This window comes from Coenobita brevimanus, chromosome 51, assembly GCF_032717465.1.
Source record: "Coenobita brevimanus isolate Jiangsu-jjx chromosome 51, ASM3271746v2, whole genome shotgun sequence".
Taxonomy (NCBI): Eukaryota; Metazoa; Arthropoda; class Malacostraca; order Decapoda; family Coenobitidae; genus Coenobita; species Coenobita brevimanus.
The window spans coordinates 30,934,613-30,959,792 of record NC_137004.1 but is presented as its reverse complement, the minus strand read 5'-3'; the positions used below and the strand labels follow the sequence as shown (position 1 = coordinate 30,959,792).

Genomic DNA, 25,180 nt, shown 5'->3' with positions numbered 1-25,180 from the left:
CCGTCAGTTGCTCCCCAACCGCCATCCAGGTAAAGTAACTCTTGACTTCCTTTCTCTTCGGTGATTTTGTGTTAATTTTGTGGTTTTATATTGAGTTCGTCATGACTGTGGTAATTTTTCCATTACTGGGTGAACTTTTGGCTGTGAATTGTTTATTTTGTGGGTTTCTTCATTAGGGTCCTACTTTTGTCGAGGGCCGGACAGAAAAGGCATCCTTCATGACCCATTAGTGACTCCTGTGAGGCGTTCCTGCCCGTGTGGTACACGGATGGCTAATATTATGGAACACCCAGGGATACAGGAGAGGCCCAACACTCAAAGTTTTAACATTGGGAAACTATATCATATTTCATGAAGGGGACTTATAAGGACCTGTTATTGTTATTGTAATAAATTTATTAATTTTATGTCTGTTTACCATTAGCCCAAGAGCAACACTCCTGATAACCTGATCCCTGATTTATGATATCTGTTCATCGGACTACTTTGTGTTTTAGAGAACCTGAAGTATTCACAATATATATATATATTTCTTCCAGCTGTTCTGTAATAAGAACTCCCTAACTATCCTCAGAGAGTGTGTGTGTGTGTGTGTGTGTGTGTGTGTGTGTGTGTGTGTGTGTGTGTGTGTGTGTGTGTGTGTAAAATTAAGAAGTCTTTTGCAATGAGATACAGTATCCCACTATGACTGTGCCAAGTGCATTACATAAATGTGACATTATTCTCATGCATTACTAACCTTGGGCAGGTAGAGGTATCCATATGCCACGTCGTCAAGCGTTGTGGGAAACTGGATGTGGGTCGGGATGCTGATGTGGCCAGAGTCTATGGAAAGGTCTTGCACACTGCTTACTGTCTCTACACTACCTGTTTTTACTTGCACCCGCACCACACGAGGGCACCGACCACCATCACCAGCCACAACGAACACCTAAAAAACACATGCTACTATGGTTTTACATTTTCTTTTCCTTTAATTCCATTGTAAGTACAAAGAAAAAACTTGCCAATTGCATTTCCATTATTACATATAAAGCTAATCTGCCAGTTTCTCTTACATTATTCCACCTCACTACGGGAAGGACCTTGGTCCAACCATGGGGAGGTGATGTCTACCATAAGAGGGTGCCAGATCATAACACCTAAAAAACACACATTAAATATATTTTTATATTTTCTTTCCTTTTAATTCCATTGTAAGTACAGAGAAAATACTGCCTACTGAATTTCCATTATTACTTATAAAGCTGATCTGCCAGTTTCTGCAACATTATTCCACCTCACTATGGGAAGGACCTTGATCTGACCCTGGTGAGGTGATGTCTACCACAGGGGGGTGCTGGATCATTACACAGTGTATGTACTGTACTGTGCTTTTAGGATGACCACACAGCAGCAAATGCTTACCTGTGATCAACAAGTCTGCTTGGTCAGACAGACAAAGATCAAACAACAATATAATCAGTTGTGTCTTCATATCTCCACACCATGACCTGCTCAGATGTATGAAGTGTACCTGCTGTACATATGAACAGTTATTTATTGCAAAGACAGGTACAATGATTTCAGCCCAATGTAGGCTTCTTTTGGCCAAAACTGTTGTATATTTTGAATAAAGAACTTCTCTATACTTATGTACCTCAACTGAGTATATGCAAGCATGTACAGTTGCCATATTAAGTGATGTCACAAAGTTCACTAAAAAATCAATGGACTTTGTGACATCATTTCCCAGCATGATTGTACAAATCCTCCCTCAATGATACAAAAATAAAATTACACAAAACTAGTTACATCTATCTATCTATCTATCTATTGCCAGACGCCATAATCTCGTACGGGGTGGCCATTTGACTCTGAGTTATTTGTTTTACAGGGAGGGGCACTAACCCTCCACCAACCCACTTGACACGTAGGGAGCACGTATGGTTTGGTTATATGGTTACCACCCTGTGTTGTAAATGGCTTATTGGCTTACAGGAAACCATTTGGCTTGTCACTCAATGTAAAGCCACCTGTAACGGAAAGAAAAGTAATACGTAGTGACAGGAAAGATGTGAGAAATAGGAAGAGAGGAGGGCAGGCACAGAAAAAGAATGATAAAGGCTAAGGAAGAAGTAGGCAGCACTACATCAAATGAGTGGATGATGGTCGCCACCACCTACCACTGAATAAAATTACACAAAACTAGTTACTGTACGTACTTTTCCAAAACATCACAGGTATGTCACTCATCAGACATTATCTGATGATTCTGGGTTCCTGTATAAACTGCTACAGTGTTACTGTATGTTGTCAATTTCTATTATATCTAATTGGGCTACTGTTCAATCTATCTATCTACCTATAGCCAGACACCATAATCCCGTACAGGGTGGCCATTTGACTTTTAGTTGGCTGTTTTACAGGGAGGGGCACTAACCCTCTGTCATCCCATGTGCTGGCAAGTAGGGAACACATATAGGTTAGATAAATGGTTATCACCCAGCATTGTAAATGGTTTCCTGGCTTACTGGAAACCAATAGGCTTGTCACTCAATGCAGAGCCACCTGAAAAGGAAAAAAGAGTAATAAAAAGTGACAGGAAAGATGGGAGAAATAAGAAGAGAGGAGGGCAGACACAGAAAATGAATAATAAAGGTGAAGGAAGAAGTTGGCAGCATTTCATCATGTGAGTGGATGATGGTCTCCTCCATTTCATTTTTTAAGCTCAGCAAGGTTCTTGAGCACTAATTCGTGCCAATCCTCATTCCATCCATCCATCCATCATCCAGTCCTATGTTGCCCCATAAGGAGCATAGGAGCCCGCGGCTAGGCATTTGGTCCTGACATTTAAGATAAGAGTGACCAGCCTCACTCATCCCTGAGTGACATTACATGCGCAATAAACCCCAACCACCCCTTGGATGGATACCTTCACCGGCTCAATCCAATTGGAGCTTCATAATTACCCACTAAATCACCAGGTGCCAAAATTTGGTTATATGATTACCACCCAGAGTAGTAAATGGTTTCCTGGTGTACAGGAAATCATTTGGCTTGTCACTCAGTGTAGAGTCACCCACAAGCAGATGGAAGAGGAAAGAAAGACAGAAGAGGGAGTGTAAAGTCACCCATAGGCAGAAGGACGAGGAAAGACTGAAGGAACGAATGACTGAAGAGGATGGAAGGAAAGAAGGATGGAGGAGAGGATAGGGCAGACACCTGAGAGCAGCACTACATCAAGTAAGTGGATGGTGAGTGCCCCCACCTACCACAATAGATTTATATTAATTCTGGTTTGAAACTGCAATACAGTAGTTTTGTCACTACTGTTCCATAAAATTGAAACTGTACAGTCAGTAATAAAAGCATCCAACACCCTAAGTGGAATACAAGAGGAAACAACAACAACAACAACAGAAAAATGCAAACACTGCTCTCGAAGGCAGAATTTTTATTTTAAATTAAGTCTTCGCCTATACGATATGTACCATAAATTTAACCCGGAATCAGCAACCAGGGGTAATAATTTCCCACTAATTGCGTCACTGGTTGTCATGTGAAAATTATGAGGGCTGCAAATCTCTGCTTCCCTCTACCTTCAACCGCCCTTAGACCCTCTTTGCAGGTGGGGGTGCCTTATTTCTACCCCTGCTCCTAAATACCTTTTTTGTGCTTGTGGGAATCATACACCCCAGGTTACCGTCCACAGTAGAGAGGCAACCTGATAATTTCCCACTAACTGCATCACTGATTGTCAAGTGGTAATTATGTGGGCTGCGAATCTCTGCATCCCCCTACCTTCACCCCCCTTTAGGCCCTCTTTGCAGGTGGGGGTCCCCTGCTCCTAGATGCCTTTTTGTGGGAATTATATAAATCAGGTTGCATCTACAGTACAAATTTTACATATACTGTACTGTAGTGACAGAAAGTGATAATGGCATTTGCATGTTATGTGAACATTATGTGAACACTTTTAAGATATTTGAGTACTGTTTGACAGTGTATGGTCAAGTGGATCAACTTATAGTGACCCCAGGACCCTCTGGACCCCGTTATAGTGAACCATTTATTTATTTATTTTTTTTATGTTTTTGTTCATGTTTTTGTGTTTCATATGAACTTTATAAAATACTGTATATGAGTAATCGACGATAGTGTGTGGTCATGTGTCAGAGAAGACAAGATAAGAAGACACAAACCTTACAACAGCAATGTCTACAAAATAATTTCTTAATTTTTTATATAAATTTCATTTTTTTTTTTTTTTCATAATAAGAAACTATGATATTCAGTTTTGGGTTAAAAAGAAAGCACAATGGCTCTAAGTTTTTCCTGTAGTTTTGCAGCTCAATAAATCCAAAACATTTTTTTTTTCTTCTTCTGTTGGGTATATCCTACCCCAGGTTACCTACAGTGCTTTTTTTTTCTTTATGCAAGGAAGAAGAAACCAAAGGCCAGGAGCAAGCAAACTTTTCCTTCCAAGAAAAAAACAGAAACAATATAACAGAGAGCCAAATTCAAGATCCATTCATTTCAAGATGCCTGGACACACTGTGTCTGAAAGACTGGAGATCATGGGAAGCAGGAAGTACAGACAGAGGGGGACAATTCCAGAGCTGACATGTTGCATAAATGAAGGACTGGGAATAATGGTTAACCCCTGCATTAGAGAGTTGAACAGAAAAGGAATGGGAGTTTGTTGCTAAACAGATGCTATGCACCCACTGTAGAGGTGGAGGGATGCAAGAAGAAAGTTCACAGGAACTGTAACCATTGAAGTGGTGATATAAAAGAGAAAAAGATGCAACAGTGCAGTGAAGAGACAGAGGTTGAAGGGAGCCAGTAAGAGCAGAAGAGTTAATGAGATGAAAAGCCTTTGACTCCACCCTGTTGAGAAGAGCTGTATATGGGGAGCCTCCCCACACATGAAAGTTGTACTCTACACAGGGGCAAACAAAACCCATGTATAAAGTCAACAACTGTGCAGGGGTAAAGAAAGTATGGAGTCTGTTTAACACACCTAATCTCTTGGAAGCAGATTTTACAAGAGATATAATAAAAGTACATGAAAAGTGTATGGTAGGATACTTATTGACAGAGTTAGAGAAAGAACAGAGAAATTAGTTGGAGAAGAACAGGGAGGCTTCAGGAAGGGAAGAGGTTGTGTAGATCAGATATTCATTCTTAGATCTTTAGTGGAAAAGTTTCTAGAGAAGGGAAAGAAGTTGTATGCGGCTTTCATGGATTTGGAGAAGGCATATGACAGGGTGGATAGACAAGGATTGTGGAAAGTGTTAAGAATATATGGAGTAGGTGGGAAGTTGTTGAATGCTGTGAAGAGTATGTACGATGGTGAACTAAGTGAATTTTTCTCTTTGAAAGTTGGGTTGAAACAGGGATGTCATGTCTCCATGGTTGTTCAATCTGTACATGGATGGGGTAATAAAAGAGGTACAAGGTAGGGTAGTGGATGTTGGAGTGGCCCTGGTGAGAGAGGATAGTGTTTGGAAACTCCCTGTACTGTTGTTTGCAGATGATACTGTGTTGTTGAGTGAAGACGAAGGGGAGCTTCAAGGCTTGGTGGATGAGTTTAGGAGAGTGTGTAAGAAACGGAATCTAAAGGTGAATGTAGGGAAGAGTAAAGTGATGGTCTTTGAGAGAGGTGAAGTCAGTGAATGTACAGCGAGGTTGGATGGTGAGGAATTGGAAAATGTGAGTACGTTTAAGTACTTGTATAGTGTGATGAGTAAGGATGGAGGTTTGGAGGGTGAAGTGCTTGAAAGGGTACAGCAGGGAAGAAAGGTTGCTGGTTCCTTGAAGGAAGTGATAAGAAACAGGGAAGTGGGCATGGAAGTGAAAAAGTTACTACATGACAGTATTGTGATACCAACTCTAACGTATGGAAGTGAAGCTTGGACGTTGTTGGAAGGACACAAATCAAGAGTGAGAGCAGTGGAACTGAGTTATTTAAGAGGAGCCTGTGGAATCACATGGAGAGACAGGCTGACGAATGGGGATATAAAGGAGCGTTGTGGTGTGGATGTGGATGTGATAGGAAGCGTTATGAGGAACACACTGAGGTGGTTTGGCCATGTGGAGAGGATGGAGGGTGAAAGACTGACGAAGATGTGTATGTGAGTGAGGTGGAGGGGGGAAGAGGGAGAGGGAGGCCGAGGATGAGATGGAGGGATGGGGTGGAGAGGTATAAGAGAGAGGGGGGTGTGAGTTGGGAGCAGGGCAGTGAAATGGCGGGGAACAGGGCGACTTGGAGGCGATTTGTTTGTGGCCACCCCAAATGGGATTGAGGCGTCTGGCAATAGATAGATAGGTAGATAGAAAACGGGATGGTCAGGAACTAGTCTCAAGAGCTGATGAAACGGGAGCTCCAGGTCTCCATGTCATCAGCTTTCCATCCACCATGAGAGTACTGCCCTGCTAGACCAGTGCTACAGACTACTCTACAAGGTTGCCTACCTTGGTTAGGTTGCCTAACTTGGGTTAATATACATACAATACAGAAAAAATCAAATATAAAAATCCAAAGGCTTTATGGAAAATAGAAAATTTTGGAATACACAAATTTAATTAAAAATATGAGACAATCATGTCATAAACTGCCAACAGTACCATTAAAAGTAAATATAGTAGGGCTAAGTGTGCTATATTAGTAATTATCATTTGTTTTTATACATGTTCATAAAAAAAAAAACTTTGTCTTCAAATATGCACTGACTATGTGAAGGCAAGTAATATCAACACTCCCTACAGTATGAAATTTTTTTTAGGAAAGTGAAGGTTTTGCGAGATGGATTATTGGATTTGGGAGTTTGTTCTGTGCCATGAAAAATTTAGCAACCCTTGCACAATGGGAAAAAGGCTGGCCATCATGAACACCCATGGGGAGAAAACTAATTCCTCCTTATTAAAAAAAAAAAAAAAAAAAAAAAAAAAAAAAATCCATCCATCCATCACCTAATCCTATGTCACCCCATTAGGAGTATAGGAAACACGGGCCAGGCAAGTTGGTCCTGACATTTAAGACGAGAGTAACCAGCCTCACTCATCCCTGAGTGGCATTACATGAGCAATAAATCCCAACCATCCCTTGGATATAAACCTACACTGGCTCGATTTGATTGGAGTACCTAAATTACCCACTAAACCACCAAACACCATAATTTGGTTATATGGTTACCACCCAGCAAAGGAAATGGTTTCCTAGTGTACAGGAAACCATTTGACTTGTCACTTTGTGTATAGTTACCCATACGCAGAAGGAAGAGGAAAGAATAAAGGAAGGAAAGACAGAAGAGAGAGAGTAAAGTCATCCATAGGCAGAAGAGAGAGGAAAGATTGAAGGAAAGAATGGCAGAAGAGGAAGGATGGAAGAGAGGAAAGGGCAGACACCCAAAGCAGCACTACATCGAGTGAATGGATGGTGAGTGTCCCCACCTACCAAAAAAAAAAAAAAGTGAATTGCACAGAAGGATAAAGCAATGAAAATGAAGTATGGAATATACAATAATATAATGACATTCCAAATACTTCTCTGGCTCCATGACTTAGCAAATATGAGAGATGAAGACAATATAGGAGATTATTCATACATACCGAGGTGCCATCAATGGAATATGTGAGACCACACATGTGAACGGTATAGCCTGTGTGAAGGGTCCGGCTCTTGCCACTCTCTGTGTCTAATATCCTTAATTCCTGTCAGAGTAGTACAAATTGAGTTGGATTATGTTATCATCAATATCATCATCATAATCATTATCATCATCATCAGCATCATCATCACCCTGGCCCTGTTTCCTATGTTCACACAGAATAGGAAGACTTAGAACAAAGCTCACTGTGTTTTCAGGGAGACTTGAACAAAAAGTGAGAGTCTCACTCTCATGCCATACATATAATACTGTATACTGTTTACACAAGAGAAGAGTTAAATGGTTATTACACCTATTTGCTAGTACAAAGAGAAAAGTCTGCAGTCCCTGCTCTCACACTTATCAAGTCTCTTAAAACACAAGAGATTTATATTTTGTTGCTTTGTTATGCAAAAGAGAAAGACTCTAAGACTAGAGGCATGCAGGGATGTCCTTTTTGAAGAAAACTGAATAAATGAAAGCTAAAGTCTAGATCCATCCACTGTGAAAGACCTAGGCATAATGCATTTCAAAGATCTGAGATAGTCCCAGATGGACAAACTGAGGAGAACTCTTCCAGAGCTGACTACTTACTTACAGGATGGCCTGAGAATACCAGGTAACTCTTACATTAGAGAGCTGGAGAGAAAAACGGGGAATGTACATGCTGGATGGCTGCTGTGATTTTACCATTATGAGAAAGTGGTACAGTCAGAGAACTGAAAATGGTGATGATCAGTGTAATAATGACTACAGAAACGAAGTAGCAATACTGAAATACAGGCTGAAGGGTGTCAGTTAAGATTTTTTTTTTTTTTTTTTTTTAAGGGAAACTGATACATCTAGCACTGTATTCAAGGACTTGGCATCTGAGCTTTCCTTTATTTTCAGCAAGAAAAATTACAACAGTTTGACACCTCTAATGTATTCAAGGACTTGGCATCTGAGCTTTCCTTTATTTTCAGTAAGAAAAATTACAACAGACTGACACCTCAAATATAAATGGTTAATGAATGAAAAATTGCATAGGTGAAGCCTGATGCTCAATAATAATAATAATAATTTTAATCATCATCATCCAACCTCTTTTCTCACCCTAGGGCAGGGTGAGGAGTAGCAATGCCCAGACAGCCCAAGTTTGCCCAGTCCAATAGGCCATGCTTCCATTCACTCATCATTCAAGCCCCTGGAATCCTGGTTCTACCTGATACGCCAAAAAACTTTCACGACATTCAGCAGCTTCACATAAACTTATCCAATAGCGTCAATCCAAACGCTGCCACGTTAAAAGGGGTGCCAAATCCTTCATCATGCACTTCTTCTTACAACGTTCATCCAGCCAGCTTGATCTCTTGTCAGTCCCCTAGCCTCACCGACTTCCATACCTCTCTTCCTCACACACACTCATCTACCATACCCCTCTGCCTTCTCCTTGGCCTACCTCACCTCCTCCCTCCTTCAAAGACCTTTTTTTCACCACTTTAGCGTTATCCATTCTTTCCACATGACCATACTATCTCAGTACACTCTCTTTGTTTCTGGTGTTCACAGTTTTCCTCACTCTGCATCTTTCATGAATCACATTATTTCATATCCTATCCACTCTCCGTACTTCACATACATTCTTCAGCAGCCCCATCTCCACTGCTCTCACTCTTGACTTTTCATTTTTATGTCACACCATAGTCCCACACCCATATGTTAAAGTTGGCACTAACACTCCAAGTAAGCCTCGTGCAGCTGCAACACTCAAGCTTCTGTTTCTTATCAAGGCCTTCATAGCACCAGCTACTTTCCTTCTCTGTGTAACTCTTTTTTCCACTTCTTTTGCACATTTTCCTCTCTTTTCTATCACTGTATCCTGGTACTTGAACTCTCTCACAAATAATAATAATAAATAATAATAATAATAATAATAATAATAATGAAAAATTGCATGGATGGAGTCTGACACTCAATAATAATAATAATAATAATAATAATAATAAGCAGAGTGACAACAAGGAAGGAAAGTAGCTGCTGCAATGAAGGCCTTGATAAAAAACAGAGGCTTGAGTGCTGCAGCTGCAGCTGCACATGGCTTACATATAGGAGTGTAACATATGGATGTGAGACTATGGTGCAGCATGAAAATGAAAAGTCAAGACCAAGAGCAGTGGAAGCAGGACTGCTGAGGAATTTATGTGGAGTACAGAGAGTGGATAGAATATGGAATAATGTGAATCGTGAAAGATGTGGAGTGAGGAAGTCTGTGACACCTGACTCAATGAGAGTGTACTGAGATGGTTTGGTCAAGTGGAGAGAACGGATGACAATAGAGTGGTGAAAAAGGCATATCTGAGCAAATCTGAAGGAGGGAGGAGGCAAGGAGAGCCAAGAAGAAGGTGGAGAGATATGGTGGATGAGTGTGTGGGAAAGAGAGGTATGGAAGTTGGTAAGGCTGACAGGCAACCAAGCTGGCTGGATGAATTTCGTGTGGAGAAGCGCATAATCTGGGATTTGGCACCCTTTTTAGCATGACAGCATTCAGATTGACTGTATCAGATAGGTATAGGTGAAGCTATACAACGTGCTGAAATTTTTTGGGGGGCCTATCTGATGAAGCCAGGACTCTGTCGACTTCAATGATGAGTGAATGGAAGTGCAGCCAGTTGAATTGGGCAAACTCAGGCTGTCAGGACGTTGCTAGTCCCCAACCTGCCCTAGCGTGGGAAAGGAGGTCCGGATGATGATGATGATGATGATGATAAACTTCCTTTCACACATTAATGATAATAATAATTATAAACTTACTTTCACACATTAATCAAATTCATCAGTCATGCAACACTGGTCCACACCTAAGTTTTGTATGGGATGTCATACTGCAGCTACGAAACTCAGGTGGGCTTGACTCACGCAGCAAATTCTCAATTATCTGGTGTAATTCTGCCAAGCCCTACGCCGAATAACGTGAAACACCAAATATCGCACAGTAACCCCCATCAGCTCAATATTTGGTGTCGAGCCGGATATTGCATTACTATCTGTCTCAACCCTCTATCCTAAAAACTTTCCCATGAGTAAAAGATGAAAATTAAGCATAAAATACAAAAAAGGAATGATACAATAGAGTAACACAGTAATACACAGCCAGCTGGCTATCATTTTCAAGCTGGTTGATACACCTCAATGCCAGATACTGTATTGAACCACCGGTTACATCCCATTTCAGCACCGGATATTGCTTTAACAAAGTGCACTGTATGTTGCGTTGGGGTGGACATTGCAACAATGGGTAATGAGAGTTTACTGTATCATGTGTGTCTACCTCTTTCATCTATATACAAACAGTCCTCATTTTAAGCTGCTTCAGTTAAAACTGCTTCAGTATTTTGAAGCTAATACATTAACACACTCTTTTTATTCAGGAATAAACTGTTACTAAGTCTAAAATGAGTGTTTTTAACTTCTCAATCTACAGCCTAAAGCATGTTTCACTTAAAGCTGTTTTAGTTAAAGCAGCAATTTACCTACATTCATCTTAGACTTTAAATAAGACTGACCATTTGGTCATCGGGGGCTGGATTCACTAACATGATCATAAGCTGAGGCACCCAACTTAACTTCGGTAGCTCAGGTTCTGCATTGTTATGGCACCATTACACAAACACAGCAGTTTGGCTTTCATTACCATTTTTAAAGGTGCTTTACTCAGTTTGTAAACTGCGCCTGTCTCAAGTCTGTCGCAATAGATGATTTTTGCCCAGCCAATGACAGGGATTTATATAAGTGGACCTTTGGCACACTCAACCAATTACGGAGTTTTCTTCATCAGCTGTTGGGCTCCCTAATGTAGAGTTTATTCATCCACTAATACAGGGAAGAACACAACTACCTCATTATTTATTTAAGGCAATGGAAACATGAACAGTGAAAGAAATACTCCCATCCCTACAAAACCTGCCAATTGTCATCTCAGTTTTTCCACTGATAAACTGCCAAGACTCTGAGGATTTTTCATTTTTACCTCTTCTATTGTTAACTCTTTATGTTCCTTGATGGGAAAATACGCCCCACGTGCTGATAGTTATGCTTGGAAATCTATGTATTTGACGAAGTCCTTGCTCTAAATTATGTATCTCCTTCACTGTTCTAGGATTCTTAATTTCTCCTAGTTTTTATACAGCATGACTCACTTGGATGACTACTCTGATAACACTAGATAACACTAGACTGGCTTAGCCCTGTGTAATAATTACCAACTAACCCAGACTGACATAATCAAACCAGACAAAACCTAATAGTAATGTAAATGTCATAACATGGTCAGAAAACCTAACATTCTAACCAATCTTATTTAATGTTATTTTAACTTAGATACCATAACAAAAGGAGACAAACCTAATCTAATCAGACGACCAAAACCAAAATTTAATGCCACAGGAGAGGAAGATAACCTAACCTAATCAGACCTGACCTAACCTAAACTTAATGTACATGCCATAATAGAAGGAGATAACCTAACCTAACCTAACCAGACCTAACAAACAAATTTAATAATGAGTCAATGCCATGAGACAACTAAACCAAACCTAATCAGACATGACAACCTAATTTTAATGTAAATGCCAAAAGAGAGAGAGGTAACCTAACCAGACCTGACCACACCTAATTTTAATGTAAACGTCATAAGAGGGAGATACCGTAACCTAACCTACCCTAACTTAACCTAACCTGACCTAATCTAACCTAACTTTAATGTAAATACTATAACAGGAAGAGATAAACTAACTAGACTTGATCAAACCTAATTTTACTATAAATGCCATAACAGAAACCTAACAAGATCTGACCAATTTAGTTTTGATGTAAATACCACAAAAAAGGCAGGGCTCTTGCTAACTGCCGATGGTTGCGAGCCACTTGGCTCCTAAGGTTTCAGATTTACGAGCCAAATAAATTTTTAGTAGCCAAACTGACTACAAGCCGAGATATTTTACAAGCAAATAAATATATTTATTTACACACTGTGATGATTAGAATCATATAATGAGGTTTTAAACATTCAAAAAGGCGACAAAGAAAGACTTAATAATTGATCACAAAGTGCTTTTTTTGTTCATTTAAGTGAGATTTACTTATTTTGCTGTTTACTGGGTTTTGAAGTGGATGTATTTTCTCCACGCCAAAAGGCGACTTGCATGTAAAATTTGTTCACCGAAGGGAAAAAATACAGGTACTCGCATTTGCGAGCTGTGGCTCGCCAAACAAGAGCTCTGAAAGGGAGATAATCTAACCAGACCTGACAACTTAATTTTAATGTAAATGCCATAACGGACGAGGATAATCAAACCAGACATGACCTCACTGAATTATAATGTACATGCCATAACAGAGGGAGATAACCTAACCAGACAAGGTGTAACCTACTTTTAACATATATGTCACAAGAGAGGGAGATCACCCAAGCTAACTGAACTGGACAATCTTATTTTAACGTAGTTGATATAATAGTAAGAGATTTCCAAACTTAATCGGACACGACCTAACCTAAATTTATCATAGCAGCCACGGCTCAGTGGATTAGAATGCTCCACTCTGACCAAAAGGTCAGAGGTTCAAGTCCACCCAAGGGACACTGGTTGATATCAGGAAGGGCACCTGGTCATAAAGTGCTATACACTCCAAATCAAAGTCCTCTAGCCAGGGGCAATGCCTTAGCCCTTATCAAAGGAAGGGGATATGATAGTGAAAAAAAAAAAAAAAAAAAAAAAAAAAAGGGAGGGATATAACCTAACCTATCCTAACTTGACCTATCCAGACCTGACCTAACCTACATTTAGCATAGAAACAGATGGAGAAAACCAAACCTAACCACATATGACCTAACCTAATTTTAAAGTAAATGCCATAATGAGAGAAAACCTACCCTAACCTAACTTAACCAGACCTGACCCAACCTTCGAAGATGCTACAATATGGGAAGGAAAAAATCCCCCCTCCTCCCTCTTTATTCATAAAAATACATTTGCAATGGATGTTTATTGAAGAGAAATTGCTTAGAGCTTTCTAAAAATAAGTGATGCATATACTAATCTTAGTGACAGCTAGCTGAGTGTCTATCTATCTAATGCCAGACGCCACAATCCCGTAAAGAGTGGCCATTTGACTTTGAGTTATTTGTTTTAGGGGGAGGGGCACTAATCCTCCACCAACCCACTTGTTGACAAGTAGGGAGCACGTATGGTTTGGTTATATGGTTACCACCCAGCATAGTAAATGGTTTTTTGGCTTACTGGAAACCATTTGGCTTGTCACTCAATGTAAAGCCACCTGTAAAGGAAAGAAAAGCAATAAGAAGTGACAGGAAAGATGGGAGAAATATGAAGCGAGGAGGGCAGACACAGAAAAAGAATGATAAAGGCTAAGGAAGAAGTAGTGTAATTAGAAAAAAAAAAAATACCGTTTTGCATTCCTTGCTTGAACCCAAAGATGGCTTTCCTCTTCCTACCTACATATATTACATATTCCTGTTATTTTAACAATGACTGATTATTCTCAGAACTTCTTACTGCACAAAAAACAATTATGGCACTTGTTTTATCATTGCTGCAGTTCCACTGATACTTTAATAACACTAATTTGCACAGATCAGGGCCAAATGTTATCAACAGGCCATGGTGTTACATACATGAAAAATACACTGTTTTTATGTTGTGGTGTTGGTTAAGGTATGTCCTCCCTGCACTCAACTTGTGATCCCTGATATCATCACAAGATGCTGCCCCCATGCTCTGTGAATTACCTGACTGTTCAGGTGACATGTGGGGATCCAGTGCCTTAAATGTTCTGTAAATCCATCCTCAGTAACCTTACATATACTTACATCGCCAGAGATCAGTGCTACTTCCTTCCCCCCACTGGCTGGATTGAATGCAAAGGGATGACGGCCAAACCTAGGGGAGAAGGGCACATAAATTGGATGCACAGACAGAAATAGATATGGACAAGTTGACAGAAATGCAGAGATTTGCTGAGATGGACTGATACATACATACATCAATATATATAGACAGAGAAAGAAATACTGGTATATAGATAGATAGATGAATACAGACAGGCAGATGGACAGACTACGAGATAAAGATAGATAGATGGATAAAGAGATACAGATACAGACACACATATATATATATATATATATATATATATATATATATACAGACAGACAGAGGCAGATTTTTGTACTGTCCTTCTGTGTGCGTGTAAGTTTGTACAGGGCACAGGCAAGACAACGTAGGGACCTGGCGCTAAGAAACATAGTTCCCTGACCCTTCAGTTGTACTGACAGGTCCACCCTTCCAAAATAAATAAATAAATAAATAAAATAATTCTGATGATATATTTTATCTCCTTTGTGTTCACTGATGACTAAACATACTAGATTTAGAGTACAGTATGTATTACTGAAGAATATTTACTACACATCAGTAAGCTTTTAGGTAGCGAATGGATGACCACCATCAACTTACAAGGTACTACCATGAGAGTGAAATGTGGCTACAAGCTTGGTAGCTGGCCACACAATCATCATCCCTAGGCAGGAAACATTCAGCCACAAGTACAGTCACTCACTGATCCTTCTTCCATGTGACAATAAAAAGAGTCAAAGTCCAAGATGAGACCCTCATACCGCTACAAATCTTATTACACATCTTAAATTTATTTTCCCAACAGTTCCCAGCAAATGTTGTCAAGTAATTAAGGAGTTTGGCATTTGATTTAGCTTCTAGTCCATACAGAACATCAGCTGTACCTTGGCTAACCCCAATACCTGGATTCCTTAAGAGGAAATATGGCATCATTTTTAGATCTGATGACACTAGTAAGCTCCAAGTCTGCTCTCCAAGTAACCCCAGGGCCCTGTTGTTGCTGTTCTGGTACCATTTACAACCCCCTCCCCCAGGTCCTAAGTCAGTGTATGTGTATACAGACTATATGTATACTCCCCATCCTTTAAAACACTCCCATAAAATCTGGACCCCATCCTTCAAAATGGTATAGTGATTCAGCGAGTGAGTGAGTGAGTGAAACAGTGAGGGACACACACACACTGTATTTGGCCACCCTGTGGGTGTAGGAATGAAGAAAAAACAAAATCAGTTGAGTAGGATAAGCATGAAGGTGGAATTAAAATGAAGTGATGGACTGCAGTTGGGAGAAAAATTCATCCCAAATGCCATCACAGAGTGTTTATGGTGTATTCATATAACTAAACTACAGCTGTGTATGAATTATCAAGAATCTAAGTAATCAGACATCTTCATAACAGTGGGTGTTTCAATAACCAGGGGTCCTAATATACATGCTATCACTGTATAACTCTCTGGATATCAAAACAAAACGGTAAGGCTTTGTATATCATACTATCCCTATTCAAGTTTGGACTTCAAATTATCTCTGAACAGCTCTGGCCATCAAACTGTTTCTACAACTCTGGATATCAGACTATTTGTTCAACCTTAGATATCAAACTATTTCTGTACAACTCTGCATAATCAGAGTGCTACTGTCCAACTGGACTTCAATCAATGGAATCTTGGAACAACTCTCAATAATCAAATCATTATTGATCAACTTGCTGGATAATCACACTATAATGGGTATTGTACATAGTAAAGAATGCAGTGCTAGATAATCAAACCATCACTTTACAACTCCCTGGATAATCAAACCATCACTGTACAACTCTGGATACCCAAACCATCATTGTACAACTCCCTGGATAACCAAACCATCACTGTACAACTCCCTGGATAACCAAACCATCATTGTACAACTCCCTGGATAACCAAACTATCATTGTACAACTCCCTGGATAACGAAACCATCACTGCACAACTCCCTGGACAACCAAACCATCACTGTACAATTCCCTGGATAACCAAACCATCATTGCACAACTAACTGGATAACCATACCATCACTGTACAACTCCCTGTATAACCAAACCATCATTGTACAACTCCCTGGATAAACAAATTATTACTGTACAACTCCCTCGATAAACAAACCATCATTGTACAACCTCCTGAATAAACAAACCATCATTGTACAACCTCCTGAATAAACAAACTACCACTGTATGACTCCCTGAATAACCAAATTATAATTTTAACGACCAAGCAAATCACATTAAATCCTCATTTTATTTTTTTATTTTTTATTTTTTTTTACTGTTCTTCAGCCCACAGTAAACTACAAAAAGATTACTACTAAAATTCCACTGCTACCTATAAAGCTCTCCAAATGTATGGATCAAGTTGTGATATTAGAAATATTATGTATAATGGGGACTGATGCTGGAGAGGAATGCCTTCCTGAGGTAGCACTAATACACCCACGAGGTCTGTCTGCTATACAGTACAAATGTTCCTCAGTTCCTTCCCTATCCTCTGAAGGAAGGATGGTGGACTGCAAGCGAAGGGCGACTTCACCACGAATTGCATCTACTTGAGCCTGGGGTTACATAACAATTAACCTAATGGGGAATGCCTGTATTCCAGTCAAACTCTCCAGTTATGTGTTGGAGAGGGACACCTTCATGCAATCAGACTAATATATCAGGGCATACAAATGCCTTATATATGCATCCCTCAACCCATTTCCTATCCCCTAGGATGAGGATGGTGAACTGCAAGAAATGAGAAATTACCGTTGAGCCTTTAGTCTACTGGCTTCACGTTCAGATGAGCCTGAGGCAGTACCAACAACTCTATAGATACTCATACAAGCACAACAGTACTCACAACCACATGGGCCAGCCAACTTCTCTCTCTTCTGGGGTAAGGTTAACCTCTTGCTGTCCTTCAGTAAGCTTGTACAGGTTCCACCACCCGGTTTTGTCGTGGATGTAGAACAGGTCCCCATTTGGGCCAAAGGCTGGGTTCATCATGCTATGTTCAGAGAAAAAAAATTAACATGCATTTCTTCTACCCTAACAATGATTCCTAACCCAAATGTAGTCAGACTGGGAGACTGATTTGACTTACAACCACGAAGAACAATGGCCATATGCTTAAATGACAATTTGTGGGCTCAGTACATGTAAAGAGCGAGGAGATGGCATCAGCCACTTTGGAAGAAGCACGCTTTCATTAAAATACTTTAGTCACCCATCATTTCTTCAAAGATCATTCAGTTATACAGTTCCCCCAGACTTCAAACTGACCAAGCTAATGCCTGAAAGGTTCGTTTTTCAGGCAACTATTTTTGTCAGGTGTAAACATTCTGACCATAGTAAAAGGATGATGGATGGATCAACAAGCAGACAGATGGATACTTGGGTGGATGGACGATGGATGGATTGTTTGGTAGATGGATGACAGATGGGATGGATAGTTAAGATGGATGAATGATGGCAGATGGGATGGATGGATATACAGTTAGGTGAAAGGATGATGGATTGATGGACAGTCAGGTGGATGGATGATGAACAGTCAGGTGGATGGATGATGGACAGTTAGGTGGGTAGATGATATATGGATGGACAGGTGGATGGTTGATAGAAGGGACAGATAGTTATGAGGATGGTTGATAGAAGGGACAGATAGTTAGGTGGATGGTTGATAGAAGCGACAGACAGGTAGGTGGATGGTTGATAGAAGGGACAGATAGTTAGACGAATGGCTGACAGAAGGAATAGATAGTTAGGTGGATGGCTGACAGAAGGGGCAGATAGTTAGATGGATGGATGATAGGTGGGACAGATAGCTAAACGAATGGATGATAGATGGCACAGACAGTTAGGTGGACGGATGATGGATTACTAGGCAAATGGATGATGGTTGAATGGACAAACAGATAGATGACAGAGGTGGGAGACTAAGAATGAAGTGATGAGGAAATGGACGCAAGAATAAGGAGACAAGGGAGACTCAGAATTAAAAGGGCAGGTCACCACTTGCATCAATGGAAGAAATGTTGACTCTGCAACCACAATGATGTCTTTTTGTACTGCAGTTATTTTTTGCAGCCACCAGATGACTTTATTCAGCTCAGGAAAAACCCTTAGCAGAAAGTAAGTTAATGACAGCTACATCTAACTTCTTCAGTCTTAAAAAGGTTAATGACAGCAACATCTAATTCCTTCAGTCTAAAAAAAAAAATTAATGACAACTACATCTAACTCCTTCAGTTTGAGTTTAATCATCTGGGGATAGCAACAACAATCAAACTAAAACCTCCTTAACTGAAACAATGAAAAGTGTTGAGATACCATGGTGGGTGGTAGAAGACAATGGAGACAGAGTTACTGAAAATGGATGAAGAAAAGATGCTGTTGTGGTCATAAAAGAATCTGTTAACCAGTTCAGTACAATAATACATTTTTGCAGTTTACCACTGTTACTTCCAAATTACATGACTTAGGAAAAACCTCTTTATTACAGGAGTTAATGAAGGCTGCAACCAATACTTCCAAACAATTTTATTATGCTTGGAAATGGCCATTCTTTTTGACGGAGGCTAATAAAGGTTATAAATAACAATCCCAGATTATGTTATGCACCTGAAGAAAGACTGTTCTTACAGAAAGGGTTAATGAAGGCTGCACTTAACCTCACATCTCTCCAATTTGAAAAAGTTCTATGCTGAATAAAACTGTGGAAGTAACAAGAAGAAACTACCATAAAACTTATATCATCAGATTCAGGTGCTGGTATACTGTATATACTGTAAATAGTAGCTGGTAATAGATAGGTGGCTTACAGGTAGTACAGTATATAGCTGGCTACCACTGACCCTAGAATGTACTACCATAAGAGCAAAATGTGGCTATAACCATCACTCTCAAGAAGGAAGCTTTCAGTGCACACTCAATGTACAGACAGTCAAAGTCCAAAATGAGACACCTGCATTTTTACAAATCTTATTACACATTTCAGTTTCCAGCAGCTGTTGGGAAGTAATCCCTTGGTTCTGGCACTTGGTTTAGCTTCCAGTCTGCAGAAAACATAAGCTATACTGTGGCCAACCTCAATATGGGAATTCTTTTAGGAGACAGTATAGCATCTTTTGACTGAATATTTTATAAAAGTGCTGCAAGAGTGAGGTGGATAGAAGAACGAACGGGAGACTGCGAATGAGAGAGAATGGATGTACAACAGAATACTGTACGAGTCATAACTCAGAGTCATCAGGGAGTGGCCTGAATGGGATATGTTTACAGTACTTTTATTGGAGTGCTGTGACCGTCAATGTATAGTAAGGTACCAAAGTCCATCTACTATTCAAGTGTATTTACACCTGGCACATGTCCTTCACTCTTCCTTCTAAAGCTTCATATAAAAAAAGAATTTTCTATAAACAGAGAAACATCCCAAGTCTCTCTCAGCTTAAGAATATCAGCCAGCAGAAGTGAAAATAGAAAAGGTGAAATATTAAGTGAACTTTGTACTCAACTGTAGAAGAAGGAAGACAGCCCAAGAATAAAGGGAATGAAACAAGTCTCCACTTGAGTCCTACTGTGGGGTTATTAGACTGTTGCTGCAAAGAGGCCTTGCTGACACTGTATTGCTGGGAATGTTGTAATTATACTCAGACTATTTTAACCTGATCTAAAACTGCCACTTCCTGATCTTGAATGATATCCTGTAACATGAAAATTAACATAAGAGTATGGTGCAAGTCATGAAAAAGTGCTATGGAAATAACACAGAGCCATGGTACTGTCTTACTCTAGTACTGTACTTAACTATGGAAATAAGCTGCTAAATGCAAACATTGCTGCCACTTTGAAATGGACACACTAGACTGAAGTAGATGCATGTAGAAGAGGGGCAGTAAGACTAAACAGAATAAAAGCACATGTCACCACTGGGTAAAAAGTTGTTACTGCACTATTAACAACGAACTCTATTGATGTAATTTGTTTTCTATTACTGCTATAACCAGATGTTTTCATACAATAAAGGAGAGACCTTCTTTTTAACTAGAGGTTAGAAATATCCATCACTAACCCCAATAACATGGGGGAGTTTTTCATGAACTGAACAAAACCATCAGGAAGTGGCAAAAATAAATTGAACTATTACACTGCTGTATCAAAGGGGTCAAGGTATACAGTAATAACAATGATATGGTGATATGAATGAAAAATGATGGTTTATGACAAATAAAAAAAAAAAGGGGAGGGGGACAAATAAGGTGAGAGAGTATATGAAGAAGGATGGCTACTTGTAGGAGGGGGGGGGGTCATTTCTTGATGGTGACTTGTAGGAGGGGGGGGGGTCATTCAAGAATATAATGCAAGTCACTGATTATTGCCTATTGACCTTGGGCATCATTAAGGCACAAATTCAAGTTTTACTAAGTCCCACTCTTTTCCTGGATTATGACATATATGGTAACCATCACATTTACAATCCAGGTCCCTCCTTCAGTTCTAAGTACAAACAGACTGGGGTAAAGAAGACATTGTCCAAAAGTCCTATAATCAGCATGGAAATCAAACTTACGAAGATTAAGGAAGAGAAAATGGTGTGTTAGGGAAGGAGGATCATAAGTAAGAACTGAGTGAACTACACATCTTTTTGCTAAAGTTACCACCCTTCAAAGGATGCAGTGACAAAAGCATGAAGAGAAAGCTGTAGGGTAAAATCACAAACAAAGTACTGTATAATAAATATTATGGCAATCTAAACGGCCTCAAATTAAACTCTCTCTCTCTCTCCATACTCACCTTCCAGTGTGTCTGGAGAAGAGCACTGTCACCTCACCTCCACTGCCCATCTCTCCCACACGCAGTTCAGTCTCCCCCCATGGCTATAGAGATGATTGGATTACACTTCTCCTTGCTCCAACCTAAACTTACCTGACCTGTCACTAATGCAAACTAACCTAACCTACAGTACTTGATTTATACCTGATCCAACCTATTCTAACATAATGTGACCTGACCTGACCATAACCTACCACAGCTTGACTCTGACCAAACCTAATTACCTGACTCCTATACAGTAAAGTATCTCCCATTCTAACCTACCATCTTTTACCCAATCCAGCCTACTGTAACCTAATCTAACCTGACCTGATCTAACCATAACCTAAATCTCACTCCAGCCTGACACCTGACTCTTACCTAACCTCATCTGGCTTTAACTTCACTCCAAGACAGCTGAACTTAGCCTAACCTAATCTAATTTGACCTAACCAAACTATGACCTACCTAACCTACTGACCTAACCAGACCAAACTTACCACAACTTGGCTACACATAGCTAAATGTACTGGCTCAATCAGACGAGACTTTATATAACCCTTCATTACTTACAGTAAATGTTGTGGTACATAAATGAATGATGGATATGCTCAGTCAGTAACTATTATTTCATTTACTAATTGAATTACTGATCCATAACTATTCTAGAGCATATGGCCTTTCTTCAGCATTTTAGTTTGATTAATATCAGACAAATATACTTAGCGGAGAGAATATTCTGACTATTATAAAAGAGTTAATTTTACATTGTACAAACAATGGCATGCTGGCTGATTATAAATTATACAATATTGAATGATGAGAGAGAGAGAGAGAGAGAGAGAGAGTGTGAATTGGTGCACACACACACACACACACACACACACACACACACACACACACACACACACACACACACACACACACACACACACACACACAGAAATCAGACATGGTATACAGACACAGATAAACAAACTGAGAGAGGGAGACATTGAATATAAGAAGAGAAATGTAATCTGTCACATGCCAGTAAGACAAAAGGTACTTGGTATCTGGCCTTTGTCAAAAGAATATGATATGGATAACAAATATGGAGGATCCCATTGAAAGACTTGGTGCTGTACATATAAAAACATAGGAGAGAGACAAAGCAAAACAAACATATACATAACTACAAACAAGGACAGACATGCACACTGGTACATGACAGACTGAAAGCAAAACAGCCCAGTAGACAGAGACTGTAAGGCAGTCAGACACAGATATTCACAGAGAAGGAAAGAAACCAAGTAACCACTTAGATCAAAAGTTACAGAAGTATGCACACAAACAATCAAGCAGAAGAAGCAGACGGCAAGGCAGCTCAACAAACAAAGACAGAATAGTAACAGGAAGAGGCAGAAAAACAGACAGATACTATAATAGAAGAAGTATGCATATAAAGAAAAGGCAAAGTGGACAATGAAGATAAAGACAGAAAAGGCAACAAGACAGGCACAAACTCAAACAACTGAAAAGAAGTATTGAACTGCAGACAGAAAGCTGAACATTCCAAGTGACAGAACCAAAGAGACAGAAATAACAAAGGTACAGAAACAAACAAACAGGCAGAAGTAGTATGCACAAAAGGCAAAACAGCGTACTAAACAGAGAAGAGAGAAAATCAGAAAAGGCATAGAAACAGGTACAAACAGACAAGTGAGTAGAAGACCCCTACCATCTGTGGGTGGTTCCACTGCACCCAGGCAAGACGCAAGCCTGAGGGAGACACAGCAGGTGAGGCAAAGAAATCTGCACTGCTGGCGAGTGTAGTAGTGATTCCATCACTGCCGTCCACCAGCACAAGCGAAGTTATGGGCTCAATCCCTTCCCCTGCACTGTGGTCCTCACACACTATCACAATACCATTTTTCTGCAAGGTGATGGTTTAAAAATTACAGTATGTAGAATTTTCAGGTTATCCATCCAACAACCAATTCATTACTGTCCCTCCACAAATGTAGGGGTCCAGAATCAAGTAACTCAGTCCAAACAGCTACTAAATGCATGAGTGACAAGTCCCCCATTCCAATCTACCTATCTATCTATTGCCAGATGTCCCAATCCCGTAAGGGGAGGTCACAAACAAATTGCCTCCATGTTGCCCTGTCCAATGCCATTTCATTCCCCTGCTCCCAGCTCACACCCCCCTCTCTCTTACATCTCTCAGCTCCATTCCTCCACCTCATCCTCAGCCTCCCCCTCCCTCTCCCCCCCTCCACTGCACTCGCATCCAGTCTCCTTGCCAGTCTCTTGCTCTCCATCCTCTCCACAAGGCCATTCCTGAATGACATTATACAAGCACAATATAGCAACCACCCAGAAAGTAGCTCAATGCAGGTAGCTACTTAATGCACGAGTGACAAGTCCTCCATTCCTGAATGACATTATATAAGCAAGATATACCAACCACCCAGAAAGTAGCTCAATCCAGATAGCTGCTTAATGCATGAGTGACAAGTCCCCCATTCCTGAATGACATTATATAAACAAGATATTCCAACCACTCAGAAAGTAGCTCAGTCCTGATAGCTGCTTAATGCATGAGTGACAAGTCCCCCATTCCTGAATGACATTATATATGCAAGAAATCCCAACCACCCTAAGATTTAAAGCATTAGTTTTGGACTACATTCTGCTAGAGCACATTAACCCACTAGACCACCAAGCTTACACGTGTTGGAATGTGATTTACTGGTTAAGTATATATTTCTTCCTTTAATAATATCAAAACCGGCTGGTTGCTATCAACAATGGAAGTACAGTAGACCCTCTTATGTGGCTAATTTCTGAGGACAAAAATTACAGTGTAAATGCAAACATGTAAAAAGTGCCAAAAGAACCATTGGCATCTGGTTAACATGGGGGGATGGCATCCCAGCATTTTCCTAAATCCCTTATTTACCCCAACCAAAAGCATGCTAAAAACAAACTGATTATTATGACCCTAATGCAGTAGCACACAAACAAGAATACAGTATAACGGTAAAACCAATAAGAGGAATTTTGTCCCACTCTGACTGACGATAAAGTGGCAATTCACAGTATCCAAGGTTGAGAGGCTAAAGCAAAGGGACTGAGCAGTACCACTACCCCCTTGAGACTTGTCTTGGTGAATATTATGAAAGTGGATATGGAAAAATGGAGTGTTGGTCAGCAATTTTCCCACATAAATGAAACTGGAATCATTTAAACAGGACCGGGATAGAGGTTTATACTACCATGTATGTTGTGCTACATGCAGTCAGAAGGTGCATGAATGGCAGGTCTACAAACTACAATACTACCTTAAGAACACTATGACTAAAAGCCTAGTGTCTTACCACAAAATCACTCTTATGCATGGAACTCAACAACAATTACAGTACATAGAGTCAAGCTGAGACTATGACACCATTAAGCTAAGACTATGACACCATTAAGAGTTTTACTACACTTCCAGTTTCTCCAACTGTTAGGGAACATAGTATTTAGCTAATTATGGAAGTTAGTTAATCTTCTCACCTATACAAAACTTTCAGCTGTACCACAGCTAACTAAAGTAAGGGAGTTCCATAAGAGGACACTGACATTTTGATGAGAATCATAATGACTGATAAAGGTCACAATGCTTCCAATCACATCACTACCATCAGGCCTTATTTTGGTGGAGCAACAAGTTACAGATTAGGTTATGCAAGCCAAATGGTTTCCTGTACACCAGGAAACCATTTAGTACGCTGGGTGGTAACCATATAACCAAATTTTGGCGCCTGGTGGTTTA

At 40.0% G+C, this 25,180-nt stretch overlaps 1 protein-coding gene across 1 annotated transcript in view; it reads right to left on the bottom strand.

The window, feature by feature from the left end:
• Positions 1-25,180, bottom strand: part of LOC145400196 (uncharacterized) — a 97,158-nt gene that overhangs the window by 26,937 nt on the left and 45,041 nt on the right. The window contains exons 8-10 of the mRNA XM_080272711.1: positions 23,096-23,290; positions 7,597-7,698; positions 740-931 (exon numbers count right to left, since the gene is read on the bottom strand). Coding sequence (XP_080128837.1) covers positions 740-931; positions 7,597-7,698; positions 23,096-23,290 — 489 coding nt within the window. The remainder of the gene's footprint in view (positions 1-739; positions 932-7,596; positions 7,699-23,095; positions 23,291-25,180) is intronic.